The sequence below is a fragment of the Mugil cephalus genome, chromosome 21 (genome assembly GCF_022458985.1).
Source record: "Mugil cephalus isolate CIBA_MC_2020 chromosome 21, CIBA_Mcephalus_1.1, whole genome shotgun sequence".
Taxonomy (NCBI): domain Eukaryota; kingdom Metazoa; phylum Chordata; class Actinopteri; order Mugiliformes; family Mugilidae; genus Mugil; species Mugil cephalus.
This window is the reverse complement of record NC_061790.1, coordinates 2,279,007-2,294,384: the sequence shown is the minus strand read 5'-3', so window position 1 is coordinate 2,294,384 and position 15,378 is coordinate 2,279,007. Positions and strand designations below refer to the sequence as shown.

Sequence of the window (15,378 nt, the reverse complement as noted above, 5' to 3'; positions counted from 1 at the left end):
GTGACCTACTTTATGTAAAAATGTAAAGTTGCTTAAAAGTATTTGTGCATAAAAACACTCAAAACCTCACAGCAAATTTTTACACAATTTATCTATTCAGGAAAGTGATATTACATATCTGTACATACATAGAATATTAAATATTTGTGTTTACAAGTTAATTTCAGTTACTGAGTTAATATACACTGATATTTTTATTGTGATGAATTCCTTCTTCAGGGTCAACAGTTCATCATTTCAATTTTATTTATACAACATCAATTCATATTCACATTGTCTCAAGACACTTTACAGAACCCAGAGACTGAAACTCCCAGTGCAAATGATAAGGAGACGGTGGCCAGGGATTTAAAAAAAAAAAAAAAAAACAACAACAACAACAACTACAAAAAAAAAAAAAAAAAAAAAAAAAAACTCGAGCAGATCTTAAATTAATATGGAGGAAACCATCTGCTGGAGGCCGGCCAAGTAGGGAAAGAGGAAAAGAGAGAAGAGAGGAACATGCAGTTAATAACATCTATACAGTAGTAGAACACACATGCGTGTGTTCAGCTTTTTTATTGCATCACGGGAAGTCTAGGCCTAAAGCAGCATAACTAAGGGATGTGTGTGAAGGTTCTCAGTTGTCCAGGTCATGATTTATATCCAAGAGGTAACTGGACTTGTAGAGATTAGAGAACATGTTTCATCCAAGTAGCTTTTTCAGTTCTAAGAGACTGGTGGGAAGTTGAGGTTTAAATAGAAAACTCTGTGGGTAAAACCATCAGAATCTTGCTTGACTTGTTTCAGAACCAGAAAGTAGTGCAACTAACTCCCACCAACAGTGACACAGGGAGATGTAGTCTGTCCGACTCCTAGCTTGTGTTCCACGGGGTGGAGGGAATCAAATAATAAATGCTGGTCTGTGTGAGTGGGTTTCATATATACTTTTGAATGTTGAGGCTTGGGTTGAGGTGCACCAAAGAGTCCAAGAAGGTCAAACTATCCCCGCTGATGTCCTGGGTGAACTTGATGTTGCTCTTCTCTGCATTAATGTGTTGTGTGAAAGATTCCACCTCCTTTGTCTTGATCTTGATCAACGTGCCGCCCACATACCTGAACCAGTGGGTGGGTGTGGATCCTGTGAACTAGTTCAGGGCTCTTGTCTCTACCTGCTCCATGTAGATTAGCCATGATCTTTGACCCCATTGCACAGCAGTGTTCTTGCCTCTAGAATCCTCCATTAAACTGGAAAAAGATGGTGGTCAGACACAGGTCGAGTAACACGCAGACTTGAGGTTGGTTCTGCCAGGAAACCTTAACAATCCAACCATATCCAACCGTCAAGATGACAAGCAAGTTTCTGATGGTTTTACCCACAGTCTCCTATTGAAACCTGAACTTTTAGTCCCTTAGAACTGAAGAAACTACTCAGATGAGCACAGATTTAAATTCCTTTTGGATAACTAATCAATGGTTCCTGAACCCCAACTGATAGCTGAAGCCTTGACCTCCCATTCTACATTTGAAGTTGCGATGACATTTTTTATGTTATTGTTGATTTTTAGGGGGCAGCACAGTGGTGTGTTTGACTCCAGCTCGGGCCGTTCTGGCTAGAATTTGATGGGTAAAGGTCACTGTGACCTCAGTAACACATGGTTGGCCATAAGTCGACTGGATTTACACAAAAAAAACAAAACAAAAAAAAAAAAAAAACAAATAGGATAATATTATGAAATGTATCCAAGTTCACAGATGACATCTGTATGTGTTGTGCTGAAGGCCAGAGAAAGGCGAGAAGGTCTGGATTCAAGGCCAGCTTGGGTGAAGTTTGCATGGTGTCCATGTGTCTGCATGGGTTTACTCTGGGTACTCCAGTTTCCTCCCTCCTCCAAAGACATGCTCATTAGGCTGATTGGTGACTCTAAATTGACCCTAGGTATGAGTGTGAATGGTTGTTTGTCTCTGTGTTAGCCCTGCGATAGACTGGAGACCTGTTCAGAGTGTACCCTGCCTCTTGCCTGATGACAGCTGGGATAGGCCCCGCAAACCAATTTTTACAAGGGCATTTTCTCTAATAAGGTTATACAATATAAGACTGCAGGTTCAAAAGGAGATTGAATGCAGTGAGCATCGTGAATATTTGTCTACAAATCACAAAAAGACATATAGGAGTTGTGTCCAAATGCAAATCCAGGGTAGAGAGGTTCAGTGAAGGTGGAGTAGAAGGTGTGAAGCGGAAACAGTTTGTCATTGAAAACTTCGTAGAAGGAGATGGTTCCACCAGAGTAGTTCACATACACTCCTACTCTGCTAGATACAGAGGAAGAATAGAATGGAAGCTCTATCATTTCCTTGTTGTGCCAGACAGAGTAACCACTCCCAGAGCACTGCAGACTCCAGGACTGACTGTTCCTCCCAAACCAAGAGTCTTCATCATTTCCGCTGCCTTTCATTGTTTCTCCCTCTGAAGTCACTGCTACGAGGACCTCTCCATTACACACAACCTCCCAGTAACAGCGATCGGTCACTGCATCTCTACACAGAATGTGAGAGTGGTACAAGGTCTCTGGAAGGATGTAAAATGGGTCAGATACCTGCCGGTGTTCTGTGTTTGAGCCCAGTGTGAGTTTACAGGCATCTGAAAATACAAGATTTATTTGTTATTATGTTTATTTCCATGTCAAAAACTGAATGGTTAATATTCTTGTTCATTTAAATTAGTACAAGGACTTAATTATTCTAGTGAATCAAACACACACTTACACTTTCTCGGACCAGGGTTCATTCTCCGCTCTCCACCATGGTCCACCCTGGAGAATGAAGCAGCCAGACCAAAAGGTGACCTTATTAATTGTGAAAGAAGTTCATCTATAAACATTCCCTGAGAAGCATTTGGTATGCAATATGAATTCTATCACAGATGAAAATGAAGAAATGTTGCGGGTCCATACTTGAGTTTGTCCAGTCTCCAGTCTGGATTCTCTTTTATATCAGACAGCAGCTTCACTCCTGAGTCTCCTAGATGATTGCAGCTCAGGTCCAGTTCTCTCAGATGGGAGGGGTTAGAGGTCAGAGCCAAGGCCAGAAAAGAACAGCCCTCATTTGTGACCTGACAACCTGACAAACTACACAGACATAAAGAGTAAGCCACAGAATGTATGTGTGCATAACTTTAAACACTGAACAAAGCATGATTAAATCAGTATTTAAACAGATAAACTACTGACTCCTGACCTGAGAGTTTCCAGTAGACAGTGTGGACTCTTCAGTCCATCAGAAAGAAGCTTCACTCCTGAATCCTTCAGGTCGTTACCACTCAGGTCCAACTCTCTCAGACAAGAGGACTGGCAGCTGAGAACTGAGGCCAGAGCTTCACAGCTTTTCATTGACAGGTTACAATCACTCAACCTGAAAAGAAGAAAGTAAGAGGACATAACATTTTTTACACATTGTTCCACAGAAAAGAAATCTGTAAAGTCTTGTTAATTTTTTATACAACTTCTAAACAACTTTCAATCTCTTGTCTCATGTTGATGCTGCAACTCAATGATTATGAATGATGCACTTATGATGCATGAAGCACTTAAATGAATACAGTCAACAATACTTGTATTGTTAAACATTTTGTAATTGTGTGATTCAGAGTGCTTTCTATATAAAGGTAAACATCATCTATGGTACTGATATACTGTATGGGTGTTTCACTCACAGAGCTCTTCTGGAAGCTTTAATGACTGGCAGCATCCTGAGCAGAGCATTGTGTGAAGCAGAAAATTTCTTCAAGTTGAACACATCCAGATCTTCCTCTGATGACAGTAACGTAAAGATCAGAGCTGACCACTGAGCAGGAGAGAGCTTCTTTTCTGAGAGTCTTCTTGAACTCAGGTACTGTTGGATCTCCTCTGTTAGTGATTCGTCCTTCAGTTCATTCAGACAATAGAAAAGATTAAGGCGTCTCTCTGGAGAGAGATCCTCACTGATCTTCTTCTTGATGTAATTCACTGTTTTTCTGTTGGTATTCCGTCTGTTTCCCCTCTCTTTCACCAGGCCACGTAGAAGACTCTGACTGGTTCGGACTGAAAGACCCAGGAGGAAGCGCAGGAACAGATCCAGGTGTCCATTTGGACTCTGTAAGGCCTCGTCCACAGCACGTTGGTGCAGAAGATCTAAACTGGGTTTGTCAAACAATCGATTCCAGAGGGACGATTTTTGTGATTCTTCAATCAGAGGGACACCGTGATGAATGAATGTCAAATGAACATAGAGAGCAGCCAGAAACTCTTGAACACTCAGATGGACGAAGCAGAAATCTTGTCCTGGTACAGTCCTCTCTCCTCTTTAAAGATCTGTGTGAACACTCCTGAGTATACTGAGGCCGCTGTGGTATCGATGCTATACTCTGTCAGGTCTGATTCATAGAAGATCAGGTTTCCTTTCTGCAGCTGATCAAAAGCCAGTTTTCCCAGAGACTCAATCATCTTCCTGCTCTCTGGACTCCAGTGTGGATCTGTTTCAGATTCTCCTTCATACTTGACCTTCTTCACTTTGGTCTGAACCACCAGGAAGTGGATGTACATCTCAGTCAGGGTCTTGGGCAGCTCTCCTCCCTCTCTGGTTTCCAACACATCCTCCAGAACTGTAGCAGTGATCCAGCAGAAGACTGGGATGTGACACATGATGTGGAGGCTTCGTGATGACTTGATGTGGGAGATGATCCTGCTGGCCTGCTCCTCACCTCTGAACCTCTTCCTGAAGTACTCCTCCTTCTGGGGGTCAGTGAACCCTCTGACCTCTGTCACCATGTCAACACACTCAGGAGGGATCTGATTGGCTGCTGCAGGTCGTGTGGTTATCCAGAGGCGAGCAGATGGAAGCAGTTTCCCCCTGATGAGGTTTATCAGCAGCACATCCACTGAGGTGGATTCTGTGACATCAGTCAGGATCTCAGTCTTGTGGAAGTCCAGAGGAAGTCGACACTCATCCAAACCGTCAAAGATGAACACAACCTGGAACTCTTCAAAGCTGCAGATTCCTGCTTCTTTGGTTTCAGTGAAGAAGTGATGAACAAGTTCCACCAAGCTGAACTTTTTCTTTTTCACCACATTCAACTCTCTGAAAGTGAATGGAAAAGTGAAGAGGATGTCCTGGTTGGCTTTGTCTTCAGCCCAGTCCAGAGTGAACTTCTGTGTTAAGACTGTTTTCCCAATGCCAGCCACTCCCTTTGTCATCACTGTTCTGATTGGTTCATCTCTGTGAGCTGATGGTTTAAAGATGTTTTCACATTTGATTCTCTTTTCCAGTTCATCTTTCTTCCTGGAAGCTGCTTCAATCTGTATGACCTCATGTTCATCATTGACCTCTGATGATTCTCCCTCTGTGATGTAGAGTTCTGTGTAGATCTCATTCAGAAAGGATGAGTTTCCTGCTTTAGCAATCCCCTCAAACACACACTGGAACCTTTTCTTTAGATTTGATTTGAGTTTACACTGGCACAGTCCAGAAGAAGTTCCTGAACAAATAAATAACATTTGTTATCGATGAAGGACTAAATAAACAGCAAATCTTACACAATATTTAAGTGTGACTGCTGCAGTTTAGCCCTGTGTTGTGGTCAAGTCTGATACACATAAGTACACATAGCCAAGCTAAAAAACATTAAACAAAATAATAATAGTAAATAATGTGCTAACATTACAAACAACTGAATTAGATTTTCTTAAGTTGATGCTTTTATTTTGATGCTTTTATTTTGTTATACCAAAATGATTTCTTTGAATCTTTTCTTTTGTCAATTTCCCCCATTCTCTAGTGATATGAACAGAAGGTCATTTGAGATGCAGAAAACAGTCACCAGGTTTGGGAGAAGCCATGTCTTGGAGTAAAAGGAAGAGTTTTATGTATTGTTGTCCAAATATTTGTCCTTACACTTGTTCTATTGCACTGTTGGCTCCTAACAAACCAAGAGCGAGGTGTACTTGTCTATGAGTGGGTTACATACAGGATAATTTCAGGATACTAAAATGAAACAGTCACAGCTGTTAATGCCTCTTACTGCTTTGCAGAGAATCAGCCAGTTCCTCTTGCTTTATTTTCCTCATGTAGTGCAGAGTGATGTTCAACAAAGCCTCTCTGATTTTGCTCTTCTGCACTTTCTCTTCACCATTCATCTCATCAGTTTTTTTCTGGCTCTTTAATGTTTCCAGATCTAGACTCAGAAGATGCTGGAAATTCTTCAACTCCTCCGTCACAAAACTGACAATGTTCTCTTTAAGAATCTGCAACAACATATAAATTGTTTATTTGCAGATAAAACAGTAAAAACTGCATTACTCTCCATAACAGTTTCATTTTTCATTTATTTTTTTGTTTTTGATTTTTTTTGCTTTTGTTTTGCTTGTTTGCTTTACCAGAACATAAACCAGTTATGGTTATAAACCGAATACGGGCTTATGTGAAAAAACAAATTTGAAGGTATTCACATCCAACTTTGCTGGAATGTGTAGGAACTGAACAAAAATAAAATGTATATGATCAAGGTCATTATCTCAGTCTACCATAAATAGAAGGCTTCACAAGACCAAATGAAGCCAGATCATAATAAAGCACAAAGCATTCATGAACCCTAGTAATGGAATTACTAGATTAGACATCACCAAACAACATCTAGAAAGAAGGAAAGAAAGAAAGAAAGAAAGAAAGAAAGAAAGAAAGAAAGAAAGAAAGAAAGAAAGAAAGAAAGAAAGAAAGAAAGAAAGAAAGAACTGAGCATTTCTTGAACAGCTTGTTTGATGAAATTCAACTCAACTTGTGTTAGAATAACAGGAAACTCAAAGTATGGAAATAGACTGGAATGACTCATGGGTTAAATCATTTAACATCATCTGTAAAACAATGGAGTCATGGGGATAGTGTAGGCATATGGCTCAAACTAGCATTAGAGTTTATTGGAGCTGGAGCCTATCCTAGTTGTCATTAGGCGAAAGGCAATGTACAGCCTGGACAGGTCTCCTAACACTCAGGGAGACAGAGGGAGAACATGCAAACGCCACACTGAAAGGCCCTGGCCACCAGTGTGTGCAAAGCCAGAATCTTTGTCAACAGTTAACAGGTTAATTTTATCAACAGGTTAACAGTGTTAACCACTACACCATGTTGTTAATCCACACATATCCTGCAGTGGCAGTCAGACTGATGAGTGTTGTGAGATCTTCAACTACCACCTCTGGAAGAGCTTCTCATGATCCTGGGGAGGTTAGGGACACTGATTCCAAGTGGGCCCTGTTCAAATCAGTTTGTGGGAGTTATGGTCAGAAGAGCAACTGTGCCTGTTGTGGCAGCAACCTTCCAACCCACTAGTGGACACCAGTGGTGAGGAAAGATGTCAAGCTGAAGAAGGAGGCCTCACAGGCCTGGTCTGCCCAGGGGTCTCTGGAAGCGGTGGGCAGGTACTGTAAGGCTAGACGGTGACAAGTGATGGAGAAGGACTTTCAGTTGAAGTAGTTCAAGCTGTGCTTAGTCTCGGGGGAAACTGTTAGCCAGGACTGGTGACGTTGTTGGGCAGTGGAAAGAGTGCTTGGAGGATCTGGTAATCCCTCAGAACCCTGACTCCATGTCCTTGAACGGCAGACGTTAGGTTCCTTTGAAGTGTGACTTGGCTTGGCCTTAGAGATAGGGTGAGGGGCTCACAAGTCTAGAAGAAGCTTGGAGTAAAACCACTGAGGGGCCACCTGAGGTGGATTGGTGAGCATCTCGGATGCCTTCCTTTGGAGGTTTACCGGGCATGCCCAGCCGGGGTAGACCCTAAACTGACTGGAGGGATTATATATCCCATCTAGTGGATACCTCACAACCACCCAAGGAAAAACTGGAATAGGTTGCTGGAGAAAGAAACATCTCAAAACCCTTACTTAGCCTGCCTTAGCCTTAGCATGACCTGACCTGGGTGTGTGGATGGATGGATGGATGGATGGATGGATGGATGGATGGATGGATGGATGGATGGATGGCAGACACCTCTTTAATCATGCTACTTTTCATCTTATCTTATCTTGCAAAGGATTTTCTATAAAGTATTAAAACATTATATTTTATATTATTATTAGTTATAATTACTATTCATTAAGCATTAAGTTTGTAGCTTTTTATGTAAAAGCTGGGTTTGTATATACACACCGTAAATATAGAGTCCAGGTTTGTTGGCTGCTCTAGTTTGGAATTCTCTGAAAACTCCTGAACTCTGTGGATGAAATATAATGCATAACATCAGTACATAATGGCAGTTAAAGCAAATGTGACAGGCTATGTCCTGGTAAATGCTGGTACATCTCATCTCATCTTCTACTGACGCTTATCTTAGGGTCATAGGGGTGCTGGAGCCTACCTCAGCTGTCATCGGGCGAGAGGCCGGGTACACCCTGGACAGGTCGCCAGTCTATCGCAGGGTCAATACATAGACAAACAACCGCTCACACTCACACTCACATCTAGGGTCAATTTATAGTCACCAATCAACCTAATGAGCATTTCTTTGAGGTGGGAGGAAACTGAAGTACCCAGAGTAAACCCATGCAGACACATGGAGACCATGCAAACTCCACCCAAGCTGGCCTTGAACCCAGACCTTCTCGCCTTTCTCTTGCCTTCAACACAACACCTGCTTGGATATATTTGATCATATTGTCCTATTTGATTTTTGTGTAAATTTGGTCGAGTTATGGCCAATCGTGTTAATGAGGTCACAGTGACCATCAAATTCTAGTCACTTCATCCTTTCATCCGGCTGAATGTTTGTCCCATATTTGAAGAGATTCCTTGAAGATAATGAACTAGATGTTGGAGAAGACAGAAAACAAACAAACAAAAAAAGAAGTTGATGCCTTTAGACTTACTTGGTTTCAGAAGAACATCGTTCTCTAAATTCAATAGGGTCACGCATGGATGTATCACTCTTCATGGACAGATAGCTGGGTGTAGGAGAATCCGTCTTCTTCTTCTTCTCTGGCCTTCAACACAACACATACAGATGTTTGACTTTTCCTGAGAGACTAGAGAGACTCTAAACTCTGACTTGAAGAACAGTTGTGGATTAGATCACAGATCTCACCTGTGAGCTTGGATACATTTCATCATATTATCTTATATGATGTTTGTGTAAATTCTGTCGAGTTATGGCCAACCATGTGTTACTGAGGTCACAGTGACCTTTAATTATCAAATTCTAGTCACTTCATCCTTTCATCCAACTGAATGTTTGTCCCATATTTGAAGAGGTTCCCTGAAGATAATGAACCAGATGTAGGAGAAGACAGAAAACAAAGAAATAAAAAGTTTATGCACTTAGACTTACTTGGTTTCAAAAGAATATTGTCCTTTAAATTCAATAGGGACACGCATGGACGTCTCACTCTTCATGGACGCACAGCTGGGTGTAGGAGAGTCCATCCTTTCCTGTTTCTCTGGCCTTCAAAACAACACATCCAGATGTTTGACTTTTCCTGATGAGACTAAAGAGACTCTGAACTCTGACATGAAGAACAGTTGTGGATTAGGATCCGGATCTCACCTGTGAGCTCTGGTTTGGTCGTCATATTCCTCACATGGATCTGATTTAGAGGCAGAGAGTCCCTCCTCTCTGTCCTCACTCTGATCCATAACAGAGCCGACACCTTAACACAAACACAACAATTCATTCTATACTAATGGATGGCCAAACTCATCACCTGATTCTAGAGGATCTCAACCCAAACATCAGTGAGGTTTGTAACAATCAGACTAAGCAGAACACTGGATCTAATGAAGTTATTTAATGAGAACAAAATGAAGTCTCACAGATTTGTGTTCAAAAAGAACTGAGTATGTCTCACATCATCAAGCTAAACAAAGGTACAGAGACACAGGACAGAGAAAATCTATTCAGTTTGTAGTCAGATATTATTCACCACTTATGTCTTTTTTTACTCTTTCAAATCATTTAAAAAATCCCCTCTTTTTAAATGCATGGTGTGATGTTGTGCATACTGGGTAAAATAAACATGTTGATCAGTTTTATACAAGTGAATACAACCCTAACATACTGCACATATTTGTTACGCTTCAGTGTTTTCTTGCCTTTGTGTTTGTGTGCCTCTTCCCTCCTTTCAGGTAACTGAGGGTGGAGCTAAGCTCTTATTACAGACACATGGTTTCATCAGATATAAATGAACCAGGACCTGCATCATTTTCTCTCTGCTTCCTTGATCAAATCATACCTCTGTTTATATTATATCTTCTTACTAACTGGTACGAATCACTCCTTTCGCTGTAGTTTTTGTAATAAATTAAATGTGACATGGATTTATTATGTCTTTATAAGTCATACGTAAATAAAGTGTGTAATTGCTAGATTATAACTTTGTCTACTTTTTGTAAATTGCTATAAATCGTTTCAAAGACAGAGAAAAAAGAGAGAAAATTTAACTTGGCAACCTGCCCAGAATACCACAAATGAAACACTGGCGCAGTGCACAAAAAAAAAAGGGGGGGGGGGGGGGGCTACTATTACAACTTTCAACAAAACCGCATTCTTATTTATTCTTATTTACACTGCAGAAGCATCAGGTTTTATCATTTCACCTGTGACCCACAGACCTGGATATGCTCTGACAGGTTCCAGAGAAACATGGACATACACTCACACTCAGATAAGATACAAACCATCTTAGAATTATCGGAAAAGACACAACTTTTACATTTAACATTAAGTGAGGACAGAAGTGAATGTAAACAAATAAATAGTTTGGCAAGATATTTATAACAGCTTCACAACCGTGGTGATGTTCTGAGTCCTAACAAGTAAAAGTTTAAATCTTACCTGCACTAGAAGGTGGATTTAGAGTTTAGACATAAATCACTTCAGGTTTAATCTTGAGGTTTGAGCGTCACGATAGTTGCTTACTTATGAACAGTATGTGAGCCGGGAACATCTTAACAACATCATAAAAAAACATACCTGCTCAGAAACAGGTTAAACCTGACAGAGAAGAATAAGGTACCACCCCCAGACACAGATACAAAACAATAGTTAAATGGAAGGAATGGGTGAAGTAGAATCACAAAAGATGAAACGAATGAAGTGTATTTATGTTACTTTAGGGAAATAACATCCAACTGCACTGAACTCTGGTTCAACATCATAAAACAGGAAAACAAATCAAAGATGCTTTGTGTGCATTCTCATCTACCTCAGAGTGTAGTGAGTATTGTCTAAAATTCTCTACAAACAAAGCAATTAGCACCAGAAAGACATACAAATGTAACTCTATGGAGACAATAAGGGAGTGACATCAAAAATGTTTCTGGTAAAACTTCAAACACTCTGTTCTTCCTTCATCATCTTTTAGTTGCTTTGATTCTGGATCATGTTCAACTTCTATGGTGTTCTTTAGTTTACTATAACACATACAACTCTACTGTCCACCTGATGCCAACTAGTCCTCACTGCATCTGAAAAGAGCCACAGCCTCCACAATGAAAACCTAGTAGAATCAACATCTCTCTCAGTTGTTTGAAGCTAAACCAGAAACTTCATGAGGAGTTTAGACGCGCTGTGTTGTGAAATGAATGAGAGGGTGTGTTCGACTGAAATCTTTCAGGTTCAAAAGGTGGTACAAAAATGGGATAGGATTAAATAAGCATACCATTCATTCTTTAATAGGTAATTCTCTCCTCAGGCAAAACACGATACCGGAGACTGCAGGCTTGTCAGTGCATGTGTGGCCCTGTAAAATAATCAACTGAATTCACAGAATACCTGCCTCTATATACCCTTTATAAGAAGGCTATTAAATCAACCATCCAGTAGGTGGTGCAGTTGGAGTGGAGACGGAGCCAGGAACCATTTATCATCATATGGTCATAATAAGAAAGACATATGAACAGAGTTTTCTCTATAAACAAGACAATATGTTGATAACCCTGTTGACGCCTTTTGTTGCTAACATCATGGATATTATACAGAATACTGTGTAAAAGATTAAGTGAATAGATTGGCCCCTCTGGGAGTGTTTTAAATGGCTTGTACTCATATGTATGTGGAAGGGAGTTTTTCACCTCTTTAGACAATCATTTTTAAAATTAAAATCAGACTGAAAGTAAGGACTCTGTGAAGGCCGGTCAAGTTCTTCCTCTCCAAATTCAAGCCGCCCTCCATCAACCTTCACACTTGGCCCAATGCAGTAGGACAAGTACCGTTCTGCTGGCAACCGCCAAACCCAGACTGGTCTATTAGATTGCTAGATTTGCATTAGCTTTGCATTACACACTGATGCTTGGATGCAGCTGCTCGGCCATGAAAACCCATTCCATGAAGCATTGTTCTTGATCTAATCTGAAGGTCACATTAAGCATGGAGGTCTGGCGCCACTGACTTTGCAGAAAGTTGGGGACCTCTGCACACCATACACCTCAGCATCTGCTGATACCTATCTGTGATTTTACGTAGCCTACCAATTTGTGGCTGAGTTGATGTTGTTCCCATTCCCTTCCACTTTGTCATAAAACCACTGACAGTTGACTGTGGAATATTTAGCAGCATCGCTAAGCAGAGTAGGTTTTTAGAAGCAGTATGCATGTCTAGGTGCTGAATTGTATATACCTGTGGCCATGGAAGTGATTGGAACACTGGCAATGTAGTGTATTATGCATTATCTAAAACTATTCTGGAATTCTTCCAGTGTTATACAATATACAGAACACACGGTTAACATCCAAATACATAAGATAAAAGTGTAAAATGGACAGGTACATTACAAAATCATTTACAATTGAAAGGAGTACTTAACTGATAATTTGCACCTTTTATAGAGTACAGAACAGTTTTCAATTGTGCAAGTTAATCAAAGATCTAAAGATTGACCTGGATTTCATCAGGAATATTCCCTTCAACTCAATGTAATTTTTTTTTAAAAAAAAGACAGAATAAAGTCAGGTGAAAGGAAAAAAAGATTCCTTCTCTCCACGGTCAACAGGATTTCACGTCCACCAAATACTCTACCAGTTCACCTCTACTCAACTACTCACTGAAATTATTCCACGACTTTCTTAAATTGACACTAATTACCAATGGCAGTTGTTATCTAATTTTTATCTCCCCACTGCTGCTGAAGTTTCTCAGATTGTTCATAAGTCCAAACCATCAACCTGTCAGTTAAATCCTCTTGCAACCCATCTGGTAAAAGCTTCCCTCCTTTCTTTATCTTCTTTGTAATCAACATTACACAGTCCTCCCAATGGACAGATCAGGAATTGAACCGCCAGCCTTTCGGTTATTATTGTTGACCGCTCTACCTGTTGCCTACTGCTGCCCCCAACAGAGGTCCTCCTCGTCGGTTCTAAGTTCACTCTAGCCAAAGTTTTTCTCATTAAACATTGATAGCTCAACTGTACTTCCCTCTCCCCAGGTTAAAAGACTGGATGTTATCCTTGACAGCTCTCTGGAAACTCACATCAACATCATCATTCAGTCCGCATATTTCCACTTTGCCCAGCCTAAGTACAGAACACCACCTCCATCCTTGTCCACGCCATTGTCACCTTACTCCCCCACTACTGTAACTCTCTTCTTTTTGGTTTACTGTCCAAGTGCTTCCAAAAACAAAATCAAGTGTTCCAAAATGCTGCAGGCTGCATCATCACCTGAACTCCCTCCATGGATCACATCAGGTCAGTTCCTCAGCAGTTCCACTGACTTCCAATAAAACCCCACAACGAATACAAGATCCTGCTACTTACATTCAAGGCCCTTCACAACCAACCTCCATCATAGTTATCTGAACTTCTCCAATTATACACAGCCTCACATACTCTCAGATCATCCTCAGCCACCAACTTATTGCATCTCCTGCCGGACTGCCCATCATGGGTTTCAGATCATTTAGTCACTCAGCTCTACACTTTAGGACCATTTAAGACCAACGTGCCTCTGTTTTTGATCATATCATTTACACATGCACAAAAGCTCTTAAATAAAGAAAATGCCTACTCGAAATAATCCCCCGCCCCCCTTAGCGCCCCCTCTAGTGCAGCGCCCCAATTCACCACATATAGAGCATACCCATTTTTTACGCCATCGCTAATTGGTGCTAATAGTGCACTATCTGAGACTGAGTGTGATTGTGCTAATGGCGTGTTAGCTTGGGACCTAGCTACTCAGCTGGCATGATTATTTGGAATTGAATCTATGTTATTTTATGTTCATGGTAATTAAAGAAGTTAATATTTAGCACATTCTGTCACTGTTACCGATGCAAGGGGAGATGATTATGCACATTAAGCCTTAATACCTCTCGTTACTATGAATGGTTACTGCATTTAATGTGATTTTGACCAAATTAAAGGGGTACTCCATAGTATTTTATTTTATTTTTGTCAAGTACAACCACATAATTTGAGTTCTTGTAAATGGTTATTAATGTTAATTGTGCATTTGAACTTGATTATAAGAAGCACTTTGAATGTATTTATAGTTACACCACTACAAATGAACACTTGAACTAAAGATATATTTTTTTGTACAACTAACCCCTTTTTGAGACCATAATTTGAACTAATTAATGCAGAATATTATTGTTAATTGGTGATAATTCATGCAAGATTAGAAAATGAACATGATTTATGCAGACAGTACGAATGTAATGAGACATGTGGATCTCATCTGGGATGCAGCCATGTCCCACCACCTACTGGAGTAGGTGGTGCTTTTCCCCAGACCCAGAGTTTCCCAGTGTGAGCTGGGTGGGGAGCCAAACTGAACACTGAGTTGTGAACCTGACATGTGTGCAGGATTCCTCAGTTTACAACTGGTTTGTTGGCTTGCAATGATAAGTAGCCACAGAAATATAAACCCACTGTTGTCTATGTCATTACTGATATTCATGATACTGGCTCTTAAAAAAAACTTTCTGTTACTGGTCCAGTTATTACAATTGAGTATTACTTACCTGTGCTCCGTTAAATATTCCATAACAAGGGTAACAGAATTGGCGAGCCAGCCAGGAGAGCCAGTTAATTTGAATATCGATACTGAGATCATGTCCAATATGGACTTTGTACCAAGGTTTGGTGTTAAAATCCCAAACGCAGTTATTGTTAGTGGGCTAACACAGGTACCTGATCAAGATGAACAGGTAATTGACTATCTAAAAAAGTATTGCAAAATTGAGAGATTCCTTGTCGTTGATGATTTATCAGACAAACTCTACCAAAACCTGATCGTTCAGTACTCACTTGCCATATATGTACACAGTACGTGGTGATCCCCCCATTACCTATGAAGTAAAGACACTACCGAGATTGGCGGCAATGTTACCAAGACATATCTAGCTGAGCTTAAGGAGCTGGCTAAGCAGAGTGCTAGGCCTA

At 40.5% G+C, this 15,378-nt stretch overlaps 1 protein-coding gene across 1 annotated transcript in view; it reads right to left on the bottom strand.

Moving 5' to 3' along the window:
- Positions 1–73: 73 nt before the first annotated feature.
- The window catches only part of LOC124999447, a 33,310-nt gene continuing 18,005 nt past the window's right edge, over positions 74–15,378 (bottom strand). The window contains 12 exon segments of the mRNA XM_047574365.1: positions 74–2,620; positions 2,746–2,792; positions 2,934–3,107; positions 3,217–3,390; positions 3,692–4,292; positions 4,295–5,491; positions 6,035–6,257; positions 8,155–8,218; positions 8,871–8,984; positions 9,329–9,442; positions 9,545–9,647; positions 10,832–10,836. Coding sequence (XP_047430321.1) covers positions 2,127–2,620; positions 2,746–2,792; positions 2,934–3,107; positions 3,217–3,390; positions 3,692–4,292; positions 4,295–5,491; positions 6,035–6,257; positions 8,155–8,218; positions 8,871–8,984; positions 9,329–9,442; positions 9,545–9,647; positions 10,832–10,836 — 3,310 coding nt within the window. The 3' untranslated portion in view covers positions 74–2,126.